General features: G+C 37.2%; 1 protein-coding gene across 1 annotated transcript; it reads right to left on the reverse strand.

The window, feature by feature from the left end:
- Positions 1-240: 240 nt before the first annotated feature.
- On the reverse strand, positions 241-13838 carry LOC135260322 (HERV-H LTR-associating protein 1). Its single transcript, XM_064345566.1, has 13 exons — positions 13794-13838; positions 13217-13297; positions 12535-12618; positions 11296-11379; positions 10879-10962; positions 10655-10711; positions 9707-9787; positions 9372-9401; positions 8661-8829; positions 8276-8379; positions 3159-3342; positions 2497-2579; positions 241-885 (listed from the first exon to the last, which is right to left on the reverse strand). The coding sequence occupies exons 1-13, from the start codon at positions 13822-13824 to the stop codon at positions 842-844; spliced, it is 1116 nt and encodes a 371-aa protein (XP_064201636.1). The 5' UTR covers positions 13825-13838; the 3' UTR covers positions 241-841.
- Positions 13839-15345: the final 1507 nt, after the last annotated feature.

Below are 15345 nucleotides of genomic sequence, written 5' to 3' on the forward strand. Positions count from 1 at the left end.
CTGTTTGATTACATTTATGAAACAGTGGAGTAAAGACCCAAATCAAGAAAAACATGTCTTTGTCCCAAACATTATGGAGCTCACTGTATATGCAATATATCAGGCAGCAGATGCATGCAAAATTATTAAAATAAGATTTTGCACACATCATAACTCGCCATACAATCTAGATTATAGCTTCAGGGCAACCAATGTCATAAGATGCTATGATAATTGTGTACCTATAAACTGAATCTAATTCATGCTTTCATTGTATTTTTCATTGCCTTACAAAAAGCCATTTCATAGCAGCAGAAGTGTTTCTTTGAAAATACCAAAAGCATAGACTGAGTGAATAGTTGGGTTTGATTCCATTGGTGAGGTTATAGCACTGGGAAGTGGGAAGCAGGGATTGTTAGCTAGATAAATCAGCATTTTGTGGTGAGGCATTTCACTGCCATAGCCATTAGTCATGACACTTTTTAATTGAGTCTAATTTTAGGCAATTAAGTCTTTGGTACCAAAGAACTATCAGGAGAATCTGTAATGTCTGATGGTTGGAAAATCTTTAACTCATTAACTTTTAATCTCAGTGATCATGCTGCAATACAAATGCTTGCGTCCATATTGTTTATTGAAATGCACTTATTTTCAGAAAGATGACAAGACGTAATCCCCATTATAAAAAAAGCACATGTCCAGCAGTATGCTTTTCTTTTTATGAAAACCTTAGGTCGAAAGCAAGGAAACTAGTCGCGAATGAACATGGAATTGAACAGCATGCTTATAAAGGCAAACAGTGAGTGTGGCATCTGGAAGTTCAGAGGGATGTTCCGCGGAAAACAGAACTTTGTTTGGCGCATCACAGCTTGGTGCACATTCTGGCCAGGCACTTCTGCTTCAGGTCTGCATGGAGGAATAACATAATGCATCATAAGATCAAGATTTCAACACTGTACAACACAATAATGTGACAAGTTCATTGTGCTGTATATACAGCAATTAAAGAAAAAACACACAACCTGAGCAACAAGGTACATACTGTCTGACGAAATACGTAGTCTAAGATCAGGTCTCACAAACTGAATAACTTAAACATTAGCACAATTGTAGAAGGGTTTAGAACAAGTAACATTCATGTACTGTAATACCCAAAACCCACTAAAAACAACAGAGAAAACGATTTTCATAATGAAAGAAAATAAAAGCTTGTACAAACATACTAGTTTAGTCATGTTTGAGTTCACTTAACAGGCAGTTACAACCAGTAATGGGTTTGATGTCATATTGCTCCGATTCTTGAGTTGAAATTCTGCACACGCATTCCGAAATGGTACTCCATCTTGGCACCTTAATTGTGTAGAGTGTCAGGTTTAGGCAGAGTAATTGGTCCTCTGAGCACTTACGAGTGAGCTTGTAGAAGGTGACACATTTCCTAGGAATCCTGATTCCATGTCAGACTTCTTGAGCCTTCTTAGTAAACTCAACTCAGGTAATTCCACAGAAGCCCCCTCATGATGTACAGTTCAGGATTAAAGTGTTATTATTTATCTAACATTTTCAGAATTGCAGCGATTTAAATAGGTATTGTTTATATTAAAGGAGATATTTTGCTATGCAACAACCAAGTTAAACATTGGATGTTACTTTTTTAACATGTAAAAAGATTTGAATTTGGACTTCAAAATTCTGAAGCATGACATCTCAAAATTGTGCTGTGGGCTGATCGCATCCTATAATTCCAAGATATTGATGTGCTCAGGTTTATCAAGAGCAGCAGTATGTGTACAAAGAGAGAGAGAAAAGGGTAAACAACAGAGTACTGAGCACAGCACAGGCACACTGAGGAGACTGAAGAGGACATTGAGCATGAGATGAACAGGACGGAAGGAAGGTGAGGAGAACAGACTGATTAATTCATGTGCACATAACATCTCTCTCCATTGCTGCTCATGAAGCTCTGGCCTTCACAACCACCAATTAAGTCCATTCAAGGCTGCCCAGTCGAACGGTGCTACATAGGTAGGCCACCACTCGTATTTCCATATAGCACAAAAAATGGCTGCCTTAATTGTATCTGTAATGAAAAACCAAGAGCCCCTGTCATTTGTTTTCCTATTTTTAGTGCATCAAGCTGGTTCCCTAAGGCCACAGCATGGCTGCTGTTGGTTAATGAGATTGGCTTCTGATCAGTGATCAGTGATTTTAGCATCTGACATGAACAGCAGAGTCTGGCAGTGTCATATGAACCCATGCTAATTGCTTTGCCTTTTAAGCATTAAGCATGACCAATTAATGCATGGGAACAATACACTTGTATTCTGTGGTGACAAATGAGAAATAAATGAAATTATACTTTGTGGAACATGTTTTTTCTCAACTTCTATTTAAATGTGCATCACAAATATTAGTTTAACCAGCTTGAGTGTTTATAAGGCTCAAGCTGCCAGCAGCCACAAAGTCCAACAGGTTGTGGACACAGATTGGCTCTGACAAGACCAATCACTCACCACTTACTTTTAGAATAAGCGATTCTTTTAAATCTCCTGCATATTTCTGGGGTGTATTTCACATACCAGGGATGGGTATCCACGCAGTACCTGTAACACACAAATGCAACTTCTATCATATCACTTCTTCTTTGCTACATGTTAGGTCTAGTGATCTCATTTCTCATAAACACAAGGAAATACACAATTAGGAACTGAAAGAATATTGAAATGAATGCTGTTACATATTAATTAAATGAAATCATTGTCTTCTCCCTGTTTTTACATATAAGGTTGTAAGATATGAAAAATCTCTGACCATTCAGGGGAATCCAGTAATGACCTATTTTATGCTGTACAGTGACGTCTTGCACCAATCCTATAATGGCATATTTGTATATCGAGAGCCTGCCAACATGATGTTTCAATCTATATGTCAGCTTATGAAAAATACAATTTAATCATAGGCCAAAATGCTGTCTGGATTTGTCTTTAAGCCCAGCTATTCCAAGTACACTGCTATGGGATATATTCTAGGCTTTCAAATCAAGCAGAAACCCTGGTATTCCAATTATCAGCCTTGTGTGGGAAACCAGGCTATTCCAGTACATCGGTCCCTTATGTCAAATACATTTACGCGCTGGTGTGTGAAGGGTGGCGATGACACGAATGCGATGGTGTCCAACCTGCCTTTTCGTCCGGGCTTTGGTGTAGGTACGGCAGAGGCACCGCGAGAAGAATTTGCAAAGCTCCAGCAAGCAGGACTGCAGCTTCTGAGCACTGACAGCGGTAGTGCTGGTGGAGGAGGTGGCTGAAACAAGCTCTTCGTCCTCTCCGCCCACGTGCATTAGCCCTGGCCTCTTCCGCGGACAACCTGCGAAGAGATACAACTCAGCTCCAATGGCACTCTCTGACTCACGTATTCAAGGGTTCTGCAGGCTGTAAGTAGTGTATGTTGAAGAAAGTAGCTGCTCCTTTTGGCCAACAGCATGCTTTTATGTACTTCCTCGTACAATATACGTTTAACTTGTCTAAACAATTATCTGACCAAAGCTATTGATAGATTATTATATTAATATCAGGGTTGGATAACATCAATTCCATGAATTGACTGAATCAAAATGAAATTTACCTCAACCCTGATGTTAATAATATTTTAAAACCTATTTGGCCAGACATTTGTCAAAGTGCAAGAATTGTGCATTTAACCAAGAAGATAATAAAACTTTTCTGATAAGCCTTGCTATTGACTTCGAGCTAAAAGACAATTTTAAGCCAAAGAAATGCTTTCCTGTCTGTTCTCAATGTGCATTATTCACAAATAAATAACTGGTCTTTTTTTATCTTTCAATTCTGCAGTTCTGTTTCCTTCAGTTTTTCTTACATAGACCACAATCTTCTAGAGAGCCTGTTCATTTCGATAACATTCACAAGATAACAGGTGCATGGCAATATGATTACCATCTAGAAATAAAACACCATTGCACTTAAAGTCACAGCGTAACCCCTGAGAATTTCAAGGATATAAAGTGCACACCTCAAAAAATGTGCAGGTTAATTAAAATGGAAAACAGGTATGGAAGTATATTCATGGGAAAATATCAATGAATTTTCATACCATAAAACTAGAGATATAAATAATTCTTCTTGTTACGGAAATCTGTCATACAAAAAAAAATAATATAATAAAAAATAAAAACGGTAAGACGCTGCTGCCATCTAGTGCTAATTTTGTATGTAACAGCTACGCAGTGCTCGTGAATGGCAAGGATATGATCAAGTTGGATCCTTCTTTGAGTCAGGCTGCCTGAAAATGTTAGTTACTGATATTATTAGTGAGAGTTGTTGATATTATTTCAGTTTTAGGGTGTGTTTTCAATTGGCCCCACCAGTTTTTGTGTACAATGATACCATTTACAGTGGCTAGTATAGGGGCATTCAGGGGTTCTCTACAGCAGCAAAATACACCTGCACCAGTTAACACAAATTTACTCCAGAGCAACTTGTATATGTGAATATCAATTTTTATACTGTGTTGGAAATTATTCTCGAGCAACTCAAGCTGCTCAATCTTAAGGACTAATGGGGCGTGGTTTAGGTGCAGCCATCTGGCCAGAAGGTAGCCTACTGCTCTGCCTGTGTCTGTTGTTGCATGCTTAACATTAGCAAAGCTGCCTACAGAAAGTTGAAACAAAAGAGAGTTTTAGCTACATAGCCAAATTGTATTTATTAGAGCCTAAATTTACAGATGATGACTTGCAACCAGCCAAGGCTGAGAGCTCAAAGAGCGATTGGCATGCTGACATCGTATCTGAGGATAACTATTTTCAGTTGGCCTGGATTGTATCAAGGGAGTTGGTGAGCATGATGACATTTTGCAAATTAATGCAGGATTCTGCATTTTTTAAAGCAGAAAAACACTTGAAAAAAAATATGTGGCATTTTTAAAATGCAGGCATATTGATCAATTTGGGTTGACATCCGCATAGTTTGTATGATATTGAAAAATGTATAATAAGTTAGAAAACAAATTCACTTGACTCACATTGACTTATTATGAACGAAATTCAGACAAAAAAATGGTATCTCTGGCCAGCAGCACAGCAGCAACAGTATTGATTAATGAGCTGATTTTAAATGGCAGCCTTTCTTATTTTGAACACGTATACAAAACAAGCCCATCCATATGGGGAATGTGATTTTGATGTCTTTTGAATGCAACACCTGTAACAAGCTTTCGGTAGCTGTCTTATTATGAAATAAAAATATTTACAAAATACTTGGTAGTTTGACCAAACTCACAAATGTACCAAATACCACCAAATATCTCTATACCAACTAGTGTAAAATGGGCAAAATGTCAGAAACTTTTGCAAAAATATAAATATATTTGTTGCAAACAAAAATTGTATGGGCCGATCGAGAGCATGACAAATTTAAATAATATATTATATATCTATAATATATACTAGATATAATATATATCTCCAGGAAGTACACTATCCCTTTAATGCAAATGTAAGCAGTTGTCATTCTACGGGCATCACATGATGCCAGCTGTGTTTATAACCTTACTATATATATTTATTTGGAGAAAACACCAATTCAGTGTCCTTTTTGCCATCATTCTGGTCCATATTCACAATAATTTAGAGTAGCAGTCCTTTTGATTTATCTCAGGTGATTGATAGCATATCCAAAAATGGCAGTCTACCCCTGTATCAAGATGCACTTCCCTTGTACCAGTAAAATCTTTGAGTATGGTGTAACAAGACTTGAAATTGAACTTATCTTTAGATGTGCCAATGGAACATAATTTGTTCTGTTTCTATGAATCCAGTTTGCTCTCACAGATATTGAGACCCTTTTAGTCAGACGATGCAATGATGGTGATAAGGATGTTGCATTGCTTGTTCGAGTATGAAATACAAACCCATTACAACACTTACATTGACACAACAACGGAGTTAACAAGAGAACTGAATCCCCTCCGAAGAATGCGAAGATATGGAGACAATCAGATCTCTGTAATCTAATTAATGAAACCTCTAGAAACCACTAAGTTAAACAATGAAAGTCATGTAAGGCTGGTGGAAATGAACTGTCCCAAATGTATTTATGAGAGAATAAAAAATGTTGGGCTTTTTTTTTTTGCTATTGTTCAGATGTTGACTTGTTAACAAACTACTGGCCAGAAATAAACAAAAAGTATCAGACTTTGGGAGCTGCTTTTTGACCATGCTGAAAATGAAAAGAAATATTCATATTTTGCAGTGGTTCAATTTTTATTATTATTTATTTATTTATTTTATTTTTTTATTTTTGTTTAATGCTGTGTTATCACTTAGTATTTATAGGTATGCTGACTAGCTTCTTACAATCACATCTCTGTGGCACTATGTGACAATAACTCCATGATGCCTGCTGCAAAAAAAAACTTACTGATCTGAATGATAGTCCAGAGTCTTTTTCAGGGGATTGTCAGATAATTCTCCCTCCAGCACATTAATTATTGCAGACTGTGTCTGGTGGGATTAAAATGTCATCTTCTTCAGTCATTAGAGCCCCAGTAAAAAACTCATGTTTGCTTCCGTGCTCATAAATATGTGTGTACCAAGTGGCAGCATGTCAGTTTTCCCACAAAAAAAGATTTACAGAAATGTATAGACTTTTAAGTTGCTTTTAGCCTTGTTATGAGGCACAAACCTATAGGTGTCAAGTAAACCTGGCCTGCCACCTAGCTAGTTAGCTACAACAATAAAGCTGGACTTCTAATTAGATCTATGGCTAAAGATTTGTACCCTAACACAATGTATGTTGTGTACGCGTTCAGGTTGCTGACGCCATTGTTTTAAATATCATATCCCCCCTTTTTCATCACCGGCTATGAGGTAGACCTCAGGGGTTTAATGTAAAATCAGTTCCTTAAGAGACCTCCTAGGGATAAAATTAGGTTTTAGGGTTCACATACTGTGAAATCTCTATGCTTTTGGCCGGGTGTGTTCCCATGGCTACTATCACTCTGTACCTTCCTGCTCTTCCCTGTGGTTGAAATTGAATTGCAGCTTTCAGCCATCTGCAAATCAAATGATACAGATAGGGTTTGATTTGTGCTAGGAGAAAGTGTGCTGGCTGGAGCACATATTCTCAGCCATTCCCATAATGCTTTTCCCCACCTGTGACATTTAATTTTAAGATGGAATGCATGGGGTGACTTTTGAAAGAAAAATCACATCATGGTTTCACACTGAGAAAACAACTCCAGGAGCTAAATGAACAGGGACACAGAATAGTCTGGCATCAAAGAGCTGACTGTGAAAGCATGATAGGCCCTACAGCCTAGACACGTATAAGCAACAATAATTGAGTCTGCTCTGGGCAGAGGGGCAGGGGTGGCATTGGTCACAATTACCTTGACGCCATGGGAACTTAGCTGTCGGCCTGTTAGCAGGTATCAATCCATTGGATCGTTTCTACAATGAGCCAGCCTATTATATGTATTGCAGCGATACTGCATTATATTTAGACTAGCAGTGAGAAGGCTAATCTAAAAAACACCTTACATTTCAGCTCAAAAGGGGTGGTAACTATTATTGACTGCCTACATCTGACTAACTAGTGTTAAAGTGTCATAGCAAAGAAAATGAAAACCACATGAAACAGACAGCAAGGAGAATGAAACAGAAGCTGTCTGTCTGTGCTATCTGAATTTATGGAGTGCATTTTATCATGATTATACATCCAAATATACTCCAGAACTCACTCTAGATTTTCCTCCTTGCTACTACAATATTTCTGGAAATTTAAGGAGACAAAGCATTTTTGATTTTGGTAAAAATATTGCACAGAGTAAAGGTGTTCTGTTTGGCATCTAACGACAGATTTAATGTGTAATGCTACTTCATGCAAACACTTGGCCTTGACAATGGATGCAGAGGTTGTTACAGAGGAAAATAATGCTATGACTGTCCAGTCATATTGCACATCCTCCCCGATTGTGGCACATATCTATCATATAGCGGCCTCTTCTCTCTGGAGAAAGGATTGTTTTATGTTCACATCTGGACGCAACTGATCTCTTGAAAGTAGTGGAATTCTTACATATCTGGTGACTGAGTACAATACAATACTGTACTCAGTGGGTAATTTGTGACCTGAATTTTCAAATTACTGGCCACAATAACATGACAGTATTCTGAGCAATATAAGCATAGACTGTTTCCAAGTAATGCTATAACATTACGTTTGAATCATGACATGGACATTGAAGAGGGGTATACTCATTTAGAATATGGCCTGCAGCTTACCTGACCTCTCTCTGAGTGGTGACTGAGTCGCCATTCTGGCTGTGGTTCTTAAGATGGTTGTGGTTGTCGTTGCTGGTACGTGAATGAAATAAATGAAGCGATTACTGTGAGGTTAAACACAGTTCACATTCCATGTTTAATGAAGGCATTCAAAAGAGTTTAAAATGGAAATAAGAAGGTCAGTGCAGTCCTTAGTTGTATTAAATATTGAGGATCATGAATTAGGGGACACCACCCTATGCACTACTGCCAGTGTACAAAATGCACTATTTTATAATATGGTTCATCCTATTGGCCGCCAAATGACTAATGTTTAATTTCTGGTATCCCTGTTGAGTTCCAGTCGACCTCTAAAACATCATCCATGGCTGATGCAGAGCTGCACTGAGTGTTCTTCATCTTACACCACACTGTAAACATAGCAAGCATTTCCATTTGCTGACATTTTGTATATGGTGACTCACCGGACAAAGTGCCGTGAATTGTGCTGGTCTGTATTTGACTGATGTCAGTTGAGGAAATGGTGCCTGAACTTGTCGGCAAACGGTGCCAGTCTTTAAGGACAAGATGAAACGATAACTGTGGCAGTTTTTAAATAACTGCATATATTTTTTGTTTTCTGTCAATTTTCTGCAATCATGCATTCTGTAAAAGTTGCATTGCAGTGATAATAATGTAACCATGTGGGAATAATGCTTCTGATAAAAGAATTGTCTCTTGATATTATTTTGACATCAATTTCCACCAGATATATTAAAAACAGAAAATGCATTTTATATGCATGATATCATATTAAATTACAATAACCAGTTTAGAAGTCCGCAAACATATTATCCATATTTCCCATATTACTGTGTTTTTTTTCTTTTTTTTCTTACCATGTTGGGTCATATCCATTTATACAGCTGTTAACGATTAGCAATTCAAGGTAAACACTTTACTCACAGATGAAATTTCAGTCTGGTGGTTTTAAGCCCAGATTCTTATTCACGGTACCATACTGCCAGGCAATATACATGTCTTTATATTTTACTGACATACCATTGTAAGGTAAAAGGATGGTTCTTACATATGCACAAAGCAGCTTGATACTTACCAATGGGTGACTCTGGTATTGACGTATTGCCTGAAGAGAGGGAGGCAAGTTGAATAAGCAGCACTGTTTATTTCTTAAAGGCAGCCTTTTATGAGAGAGATACTATTCTTTGAAACTGATAAGGAAGTTTCTTGACATGAATAGACCCATCATGCGGTAACCACTTTTGATCTGTTCCCTAAACTGAGTATTAAATGTCAAGAGGCTTATTTCCCTCTTCTCATCATTTCTTGTAGAACAAAAAAATGCTGGAGGGCAGAGCTGTGTGTGTGTGTGTGTGTGTGTGTGTGTGTGTGTGGGTGTTATCAGTGCAGAAGCAGACAGGGTGAAATTACCTTTGTGGACATCAGCAGTAATGGTCTGATTAAAAAGAGGCTTGATGGACTCCATCTCCCAGAGCTGGGACAGGTCTCTGTCTGAACAATAAAAGCACAGCAGGCTGATAAGAAGAAGCCAACCTACAAACCTTCCTCGCACCATCACACACCGTATACAACTATCCAGGAAAACCATTTAACTGCCGTATGAAAACATCAGGGCCCATTACTGGTCCAATGGCAACTTGAGTTCTTTTGTGTGTTTTTTTTTTTTTTTTTTGAAGGTGAGGAGCTACTTTTGGCCTGATTTACCTTGGTTATTCCATTTTCCTTTTTCAGACAGAATAGAGCAAACAAGCCATTGAAAGACATTATAATGACTGTGATTGAAAGCTTCTAAGTGAACCACATAGGGCACAGTGGTGTATTTGGTTCATGAATCAAGCACAAGTGCACATGCTACCCGTATAGTGAAGCGCCAGCTGAAAAAAAAAATACAAGACTAGGAGAGAGTTCCATCTCCTCAGTGCAAGTTGGTCTTTATTATATTTATTTATTTTTGCAAGGGGGTGGAGGGTGGGGAGACTTCCATACAGTTCCTCCAACTGTACCCAGTGACCCACACCACAGGCCACACATGTGCTCTGGTCATCCGAGAGACAAGTCTCCCACCGCGAAACTGTTATGCTGTAGGTACCAAGACTGCAACTAGAGGGCACTGATGTCGTGGTAAAACAAAGCACTCCTGCAAAAAAAGCCCAGAGTACGAAAGCACAGCAAAGCCAGCAGGCATTGTCTACAAATAGTAGGTCACTGTCCGCTATTAGCAGACACACATTAGCAGTGTGATGGCCTGCACTCACGACAGGGTGTATTTACCGACCGAAACACTTGGAAGTACGTATGTTCCTTATTACTGCCACAGTGAAAATGATGATAACATGTAAGTAACATGGTGACACTCACCAGTTTTCCCTGCCATTACGCAGATATAGGTGCATTCTGAATTGTTACTCTGGCCCACTGTATTCAAATGAAAAAGCAACAGTGAATAAAAACAATTAAACTCTTCTTTAAGGACGAACTTACATGAAAGGCTTTAAAAAATAGAATTTAGTCCAGTCCACTAAACCTTAAATTTTCATCAGAAGTTCATCCGTTAAACAGATTGCTGCTCATGACCTGCTCACCTGATAATATGGAACTAGACTTGAATATTTCTTGAAGGTAGCTGGTGGAATTTCCCATTACATCCAGCAATATGGCTGTGAAATCTAATGAGGAGTTAAAAGCTGGAAGTTAATCAGACAGCTGAATTGCTAGCAGTGCAGAACATTTGTTTACATTAATCTCAGGGACATTTCATGTTGGTGACCTTGTGAAGATGTGTGCTTGGTAGAAAAGTGTTCGGATGGATGTTCTAAGCATTTGTTAAATGGGGCATTTACTTGATTATTCATTTCATATATCAAACAATGCACATTTTGGACCATTTAAAATGTGATTATTCCAGTTGTCTCTTATTTTTAATTAATTTTAAAAACAATAATATGTCATATAAGATTTATACTTTAATATAATTTTCATTATTTCTGTCTTCTGTTTACCTGTTAGATCATTTGTCTTGTTGCTTACACAGTAACAGAATCTCATTGGAAATGACTTGGTCTCTATGTTCCTGAAATCTGAAACTGAGCAGAAGAAGTTATACTTATTTTTGTGGATAATCCAAACATGGAGTGCATATTCCAAAGTATGACCAAAGCTCTTTTTAAAAAAGATTTTTTTTTAAATTACAGGTCCCTTATAACATATGAACTACTTCTAATTAATAACAGAAAAATAACTATGCAGGAATATGAATTATTTGATCTTACATGTTGTTATGGTGTACATTTTCAAAATGATCAATCAGTTATTGCACTGTTTGTGTCTAATTACCATAGAAATACCAATAGTTATCACCAACAATTAACCATTTTTAATATGTATCTACATGAAAACGCATCTGTAAAATGAAGACAACTCGTTCACAAATAATTTTGGTAGTTAATAAGTTCATATGCCAGACCTGTAAATTGAAGTGAGCATATTCTATAAATCACTCATTTCTAAAACTATTTCCATATATTACAGTGATTATTACACTTTACTGATCTGGTATCATGTAGATACATATGAACAATTATTAATTATTTCTAATGGTGATAGTACAATGGTAATAAGGCAAAAACGGTACAATAGCTAATTGATCGTTTTGTACAGTTACACCATAACTACATGTGAGATCAAATAAAGCAGCCATATTGCTACATAACAGTTTTTGTTACTATCTAATTATGAGTAATTTATATCTTATTAGGGAGCTGTAATCTAAATCATTACGGAAACATACAACATGACACAGGATGCCAAACTATGACAAACATGAAAACCTGTATAATTAAGATCTACTTTGTTCTTAGGACATTCCTCCTCAGTCACACACTCTCCTTCCACTTCCTCCTCCATTCTTCTTATAATGCATAAAAATAACATTTCTGGGGAGGGGGGGGAGTGATAGAGGGAGTGAGGAAGGATGGGTGAAAACAGCGACAGGAAGACAGATGCATATGTATTTGTTAACACTCATTTCTTGAATCTTTGTACACCTATATTTTCCATATATGGGATGTCAAATTGCATTTGAAAGACTCACAATTATTAAGAGAGCACAGAAAACTGCACACTCCGCTTCAAACATGCAATGCCAGGTGCTTTTCACTCCACTGCTCACCAGTAAAGCTTACTCAATTATCTGACATTTAGGATGTCCTGAAATAGTAAGAGTGTAGGTTGATGCTTACTGTTATACACCAGTAGAGTGAATTTATGAAGAGCCAGGGAACTGTGGGAAGTCACACTCAATAAGGAGAAGAGTTGTTGTGACCCTAAGAAAAAGACAATAAATATTTTTTAGTTTATTAAAATACAGCAATGTCCGTAGATACATTTCACAACTTCTGCTAAATATATCTCCCTTTTCATTGAATGTATTGTTAGTGTTTAAAAAGGCATGAGTATATTTTGTAATGCAAATGACTATATTTGGTCTATTATAAATCACAAGATTATTATGAAACACACTTTTTTGTAGATACTAGTTTCATGATACAAAACCAGAAATACATGTTGATAGGTAAGTTATTTTGGATTTTAAATACTTTAAATATTTAATGAATAATTATAATATTATTATAATATTCAATAATTCCACGTTACATGAATATATTGCTACGTTAACTGATCCTAAGATCCTAACGCTAACTGATCCTTTATGGAAAATTAAACTGTACTGATGCGCAAAGTGACCCTTGTTTGTTCAATATGATTAAATGATATCTGGATTTCAACAAGGAAACTCTATAAAATGGTAGAATGCCTATGAAATGATTTCATGGCATTCTGCATTTTCAATACTGACTACATGACATTAAAGATTCATCATATTAATGCATTTATATAACTGATTGTATTTTGGCAACCTACCTGATTGCGTAGAGTTAATTAATGTGTTGACCAGGGGAGTGAGATCAATTGAAGTTGGATCTATATATTCTACTGGTATCTCTAGGAAAGAAAAGTAAGAAAGAACGAAAGATGCTATTTTGATGCATTCATGAATAATTAATATACATTTTAAAAAAAGCAGCAGGGACTCCAATTTAAGAGAGCGAATTGCCTCTTTGCTATCTTTTGCAGACATAATGAAACAAACATGAATTTACGTACAATAATTAGTTGACTATAACCAGAAATATTTCTTTAATTACTTTTGTTTGAAGAGAAACCACATTGTAATTTAAAATTAACGGAATGCTTTGGTCATGGATAATATATTCCAGCCCTTTTTTCCCATGGAAACACACATGGGCCTGTTTCAGTAATGTGGCACTTAACTTATAAAACGAGAATAAAAAGCCAAGCATTCAGTTTAACCCGTTCTATGTTAGAAATAAATAAAGGAGGGCAGGGGAAACCCTACCTTATTAGATGAACAAAACCATGTGAGGAATCTGGACCAATCACAGTTAAATGTGAATAAAACACCCATGCTGCCGCGTACCTGTTGATATCAGCAGTTCTCTCTTTTCCATGGTGCTCAAAGAGTTATTCTGCAGAACTGAAAACAAAAGGACATCATACTTGCTCATGTAACGGTTTTTTAGGACTTGTTCTTGGTCATAGGTTAGTAGTCTCATTATGTGCATGTATCATAAATGACGTACAATGTGCTAAACCCAGTAACTCTCCTTAGATACATTAACATGTTTTGTCAGAGTTGTCACAAATGATTATTACATCCAAAAACATGTTTGTTTGTTTTTTTAATCAAACACTGTATTCATAATAAATAATAATAAGACATAGGGCCAGACCAGATTCTGGTGTAAAGTAGGGAAAGCAGAAAATCATTATGCTGAGAAACACCTACAGCCCAATACCTGTATGGTAGAAGACAATGAGCAGAATAATAACTGCACATGCTTTGAAGCAAAACCAGTAGTGATTCCTTGACTCCCCATGGTCCGCCATTAGGATAAACTGGACAACTGTGACAGAAGGCAACATGAAAATTCTATATTATTTATTGGTGTTTGAATATATGAATACCCAAGCTTGGATTCAATATAATAACACAAGAGGTAATCGTTAAACAAGGTACCATTTTCTCCCACTATCTTTATAGTCAATTAGTTAAGAGGACACCATCAGTATCCATGTGAATTAACAAAACCCTCAGAACCACAACGGCACTATATTACTGCCCCCCATCTGCTCTGATTTAAACATGGCCCTGTGCTTTCACTAGAAATAATTTAAAACAACCTACTGGCACCAAAGTCATTATTTTATATCCCATAGTAGTAGACTGCGAGATGTGAGTTTGAGTGAGGAGTGAATTAAATAAATTAATAAATTGGTTTACAGAAATAAGCATGACATCATTTAATTGAAAGCATGACATCATTTAGTCATTTCAGTCTACAAATTATCTTTTGTACACTCATAACATGTTGGTAGCTATATATAAAGCCACAAGAAGCTTTAGAACTGCAATATTTCTAAACACTCAGTCCTCCACACATACTTCACTTTGGGAATAAATGAACAGGACTTACCTTTTTAAATGCTTAGTATGCTGAGCAGGAGGCTGCGGGGCATACAGCAAGGTGATATTTAGTCCGCATCCGTTTCACCCACAGCGGCAGGCAGGTAACTGCGTCTGGCTGTCCGTCGGCTGTGAATGTCCTGAAGGGAATCCCAGGAGAAGAAAATTAAATTTAACTGGGCTCTGGAGACGGCGTGGAGTTGTGATAGGCAGGCGTGCTGAGTGTGGTCTTCATCCCATTGGCTTTTCACAATCACTTTCTAAATAGTCGTAATAACGGGCCGGCTTGTTATATGAAACTCTGTGGCCACAATTATTCTCACAGAGGAAACTGAATGGTCTCTTTAATGGCACAGTGGTGGCACTCTGAGTCACAGGCGCAAAGCTTTAACTGGCAGTGGGAAATAAGGCTGGGGCTTTTAGGTACCAGCGGGGCCCTGGGAAAGACTTCACAGAGGGAAACTGAGACCAGGCTCCACTGCCTGAATGCTGTTTTATACACAGA

This window comes from Anguilla rostrata, chromosome 8, assembly GCF_018555375.3.
Source record: "Anguilla rostrata isolate EN2019 chromosome 8, ASM1855537v3, whole genome shotgun sequence".
NCBI classification, from domain to species: Eukaryota; Metazoa; Chordata; class Actinopteri; order Anguilliformes; family Anguillidae; genus Anguilla; species Anguilla rostrata.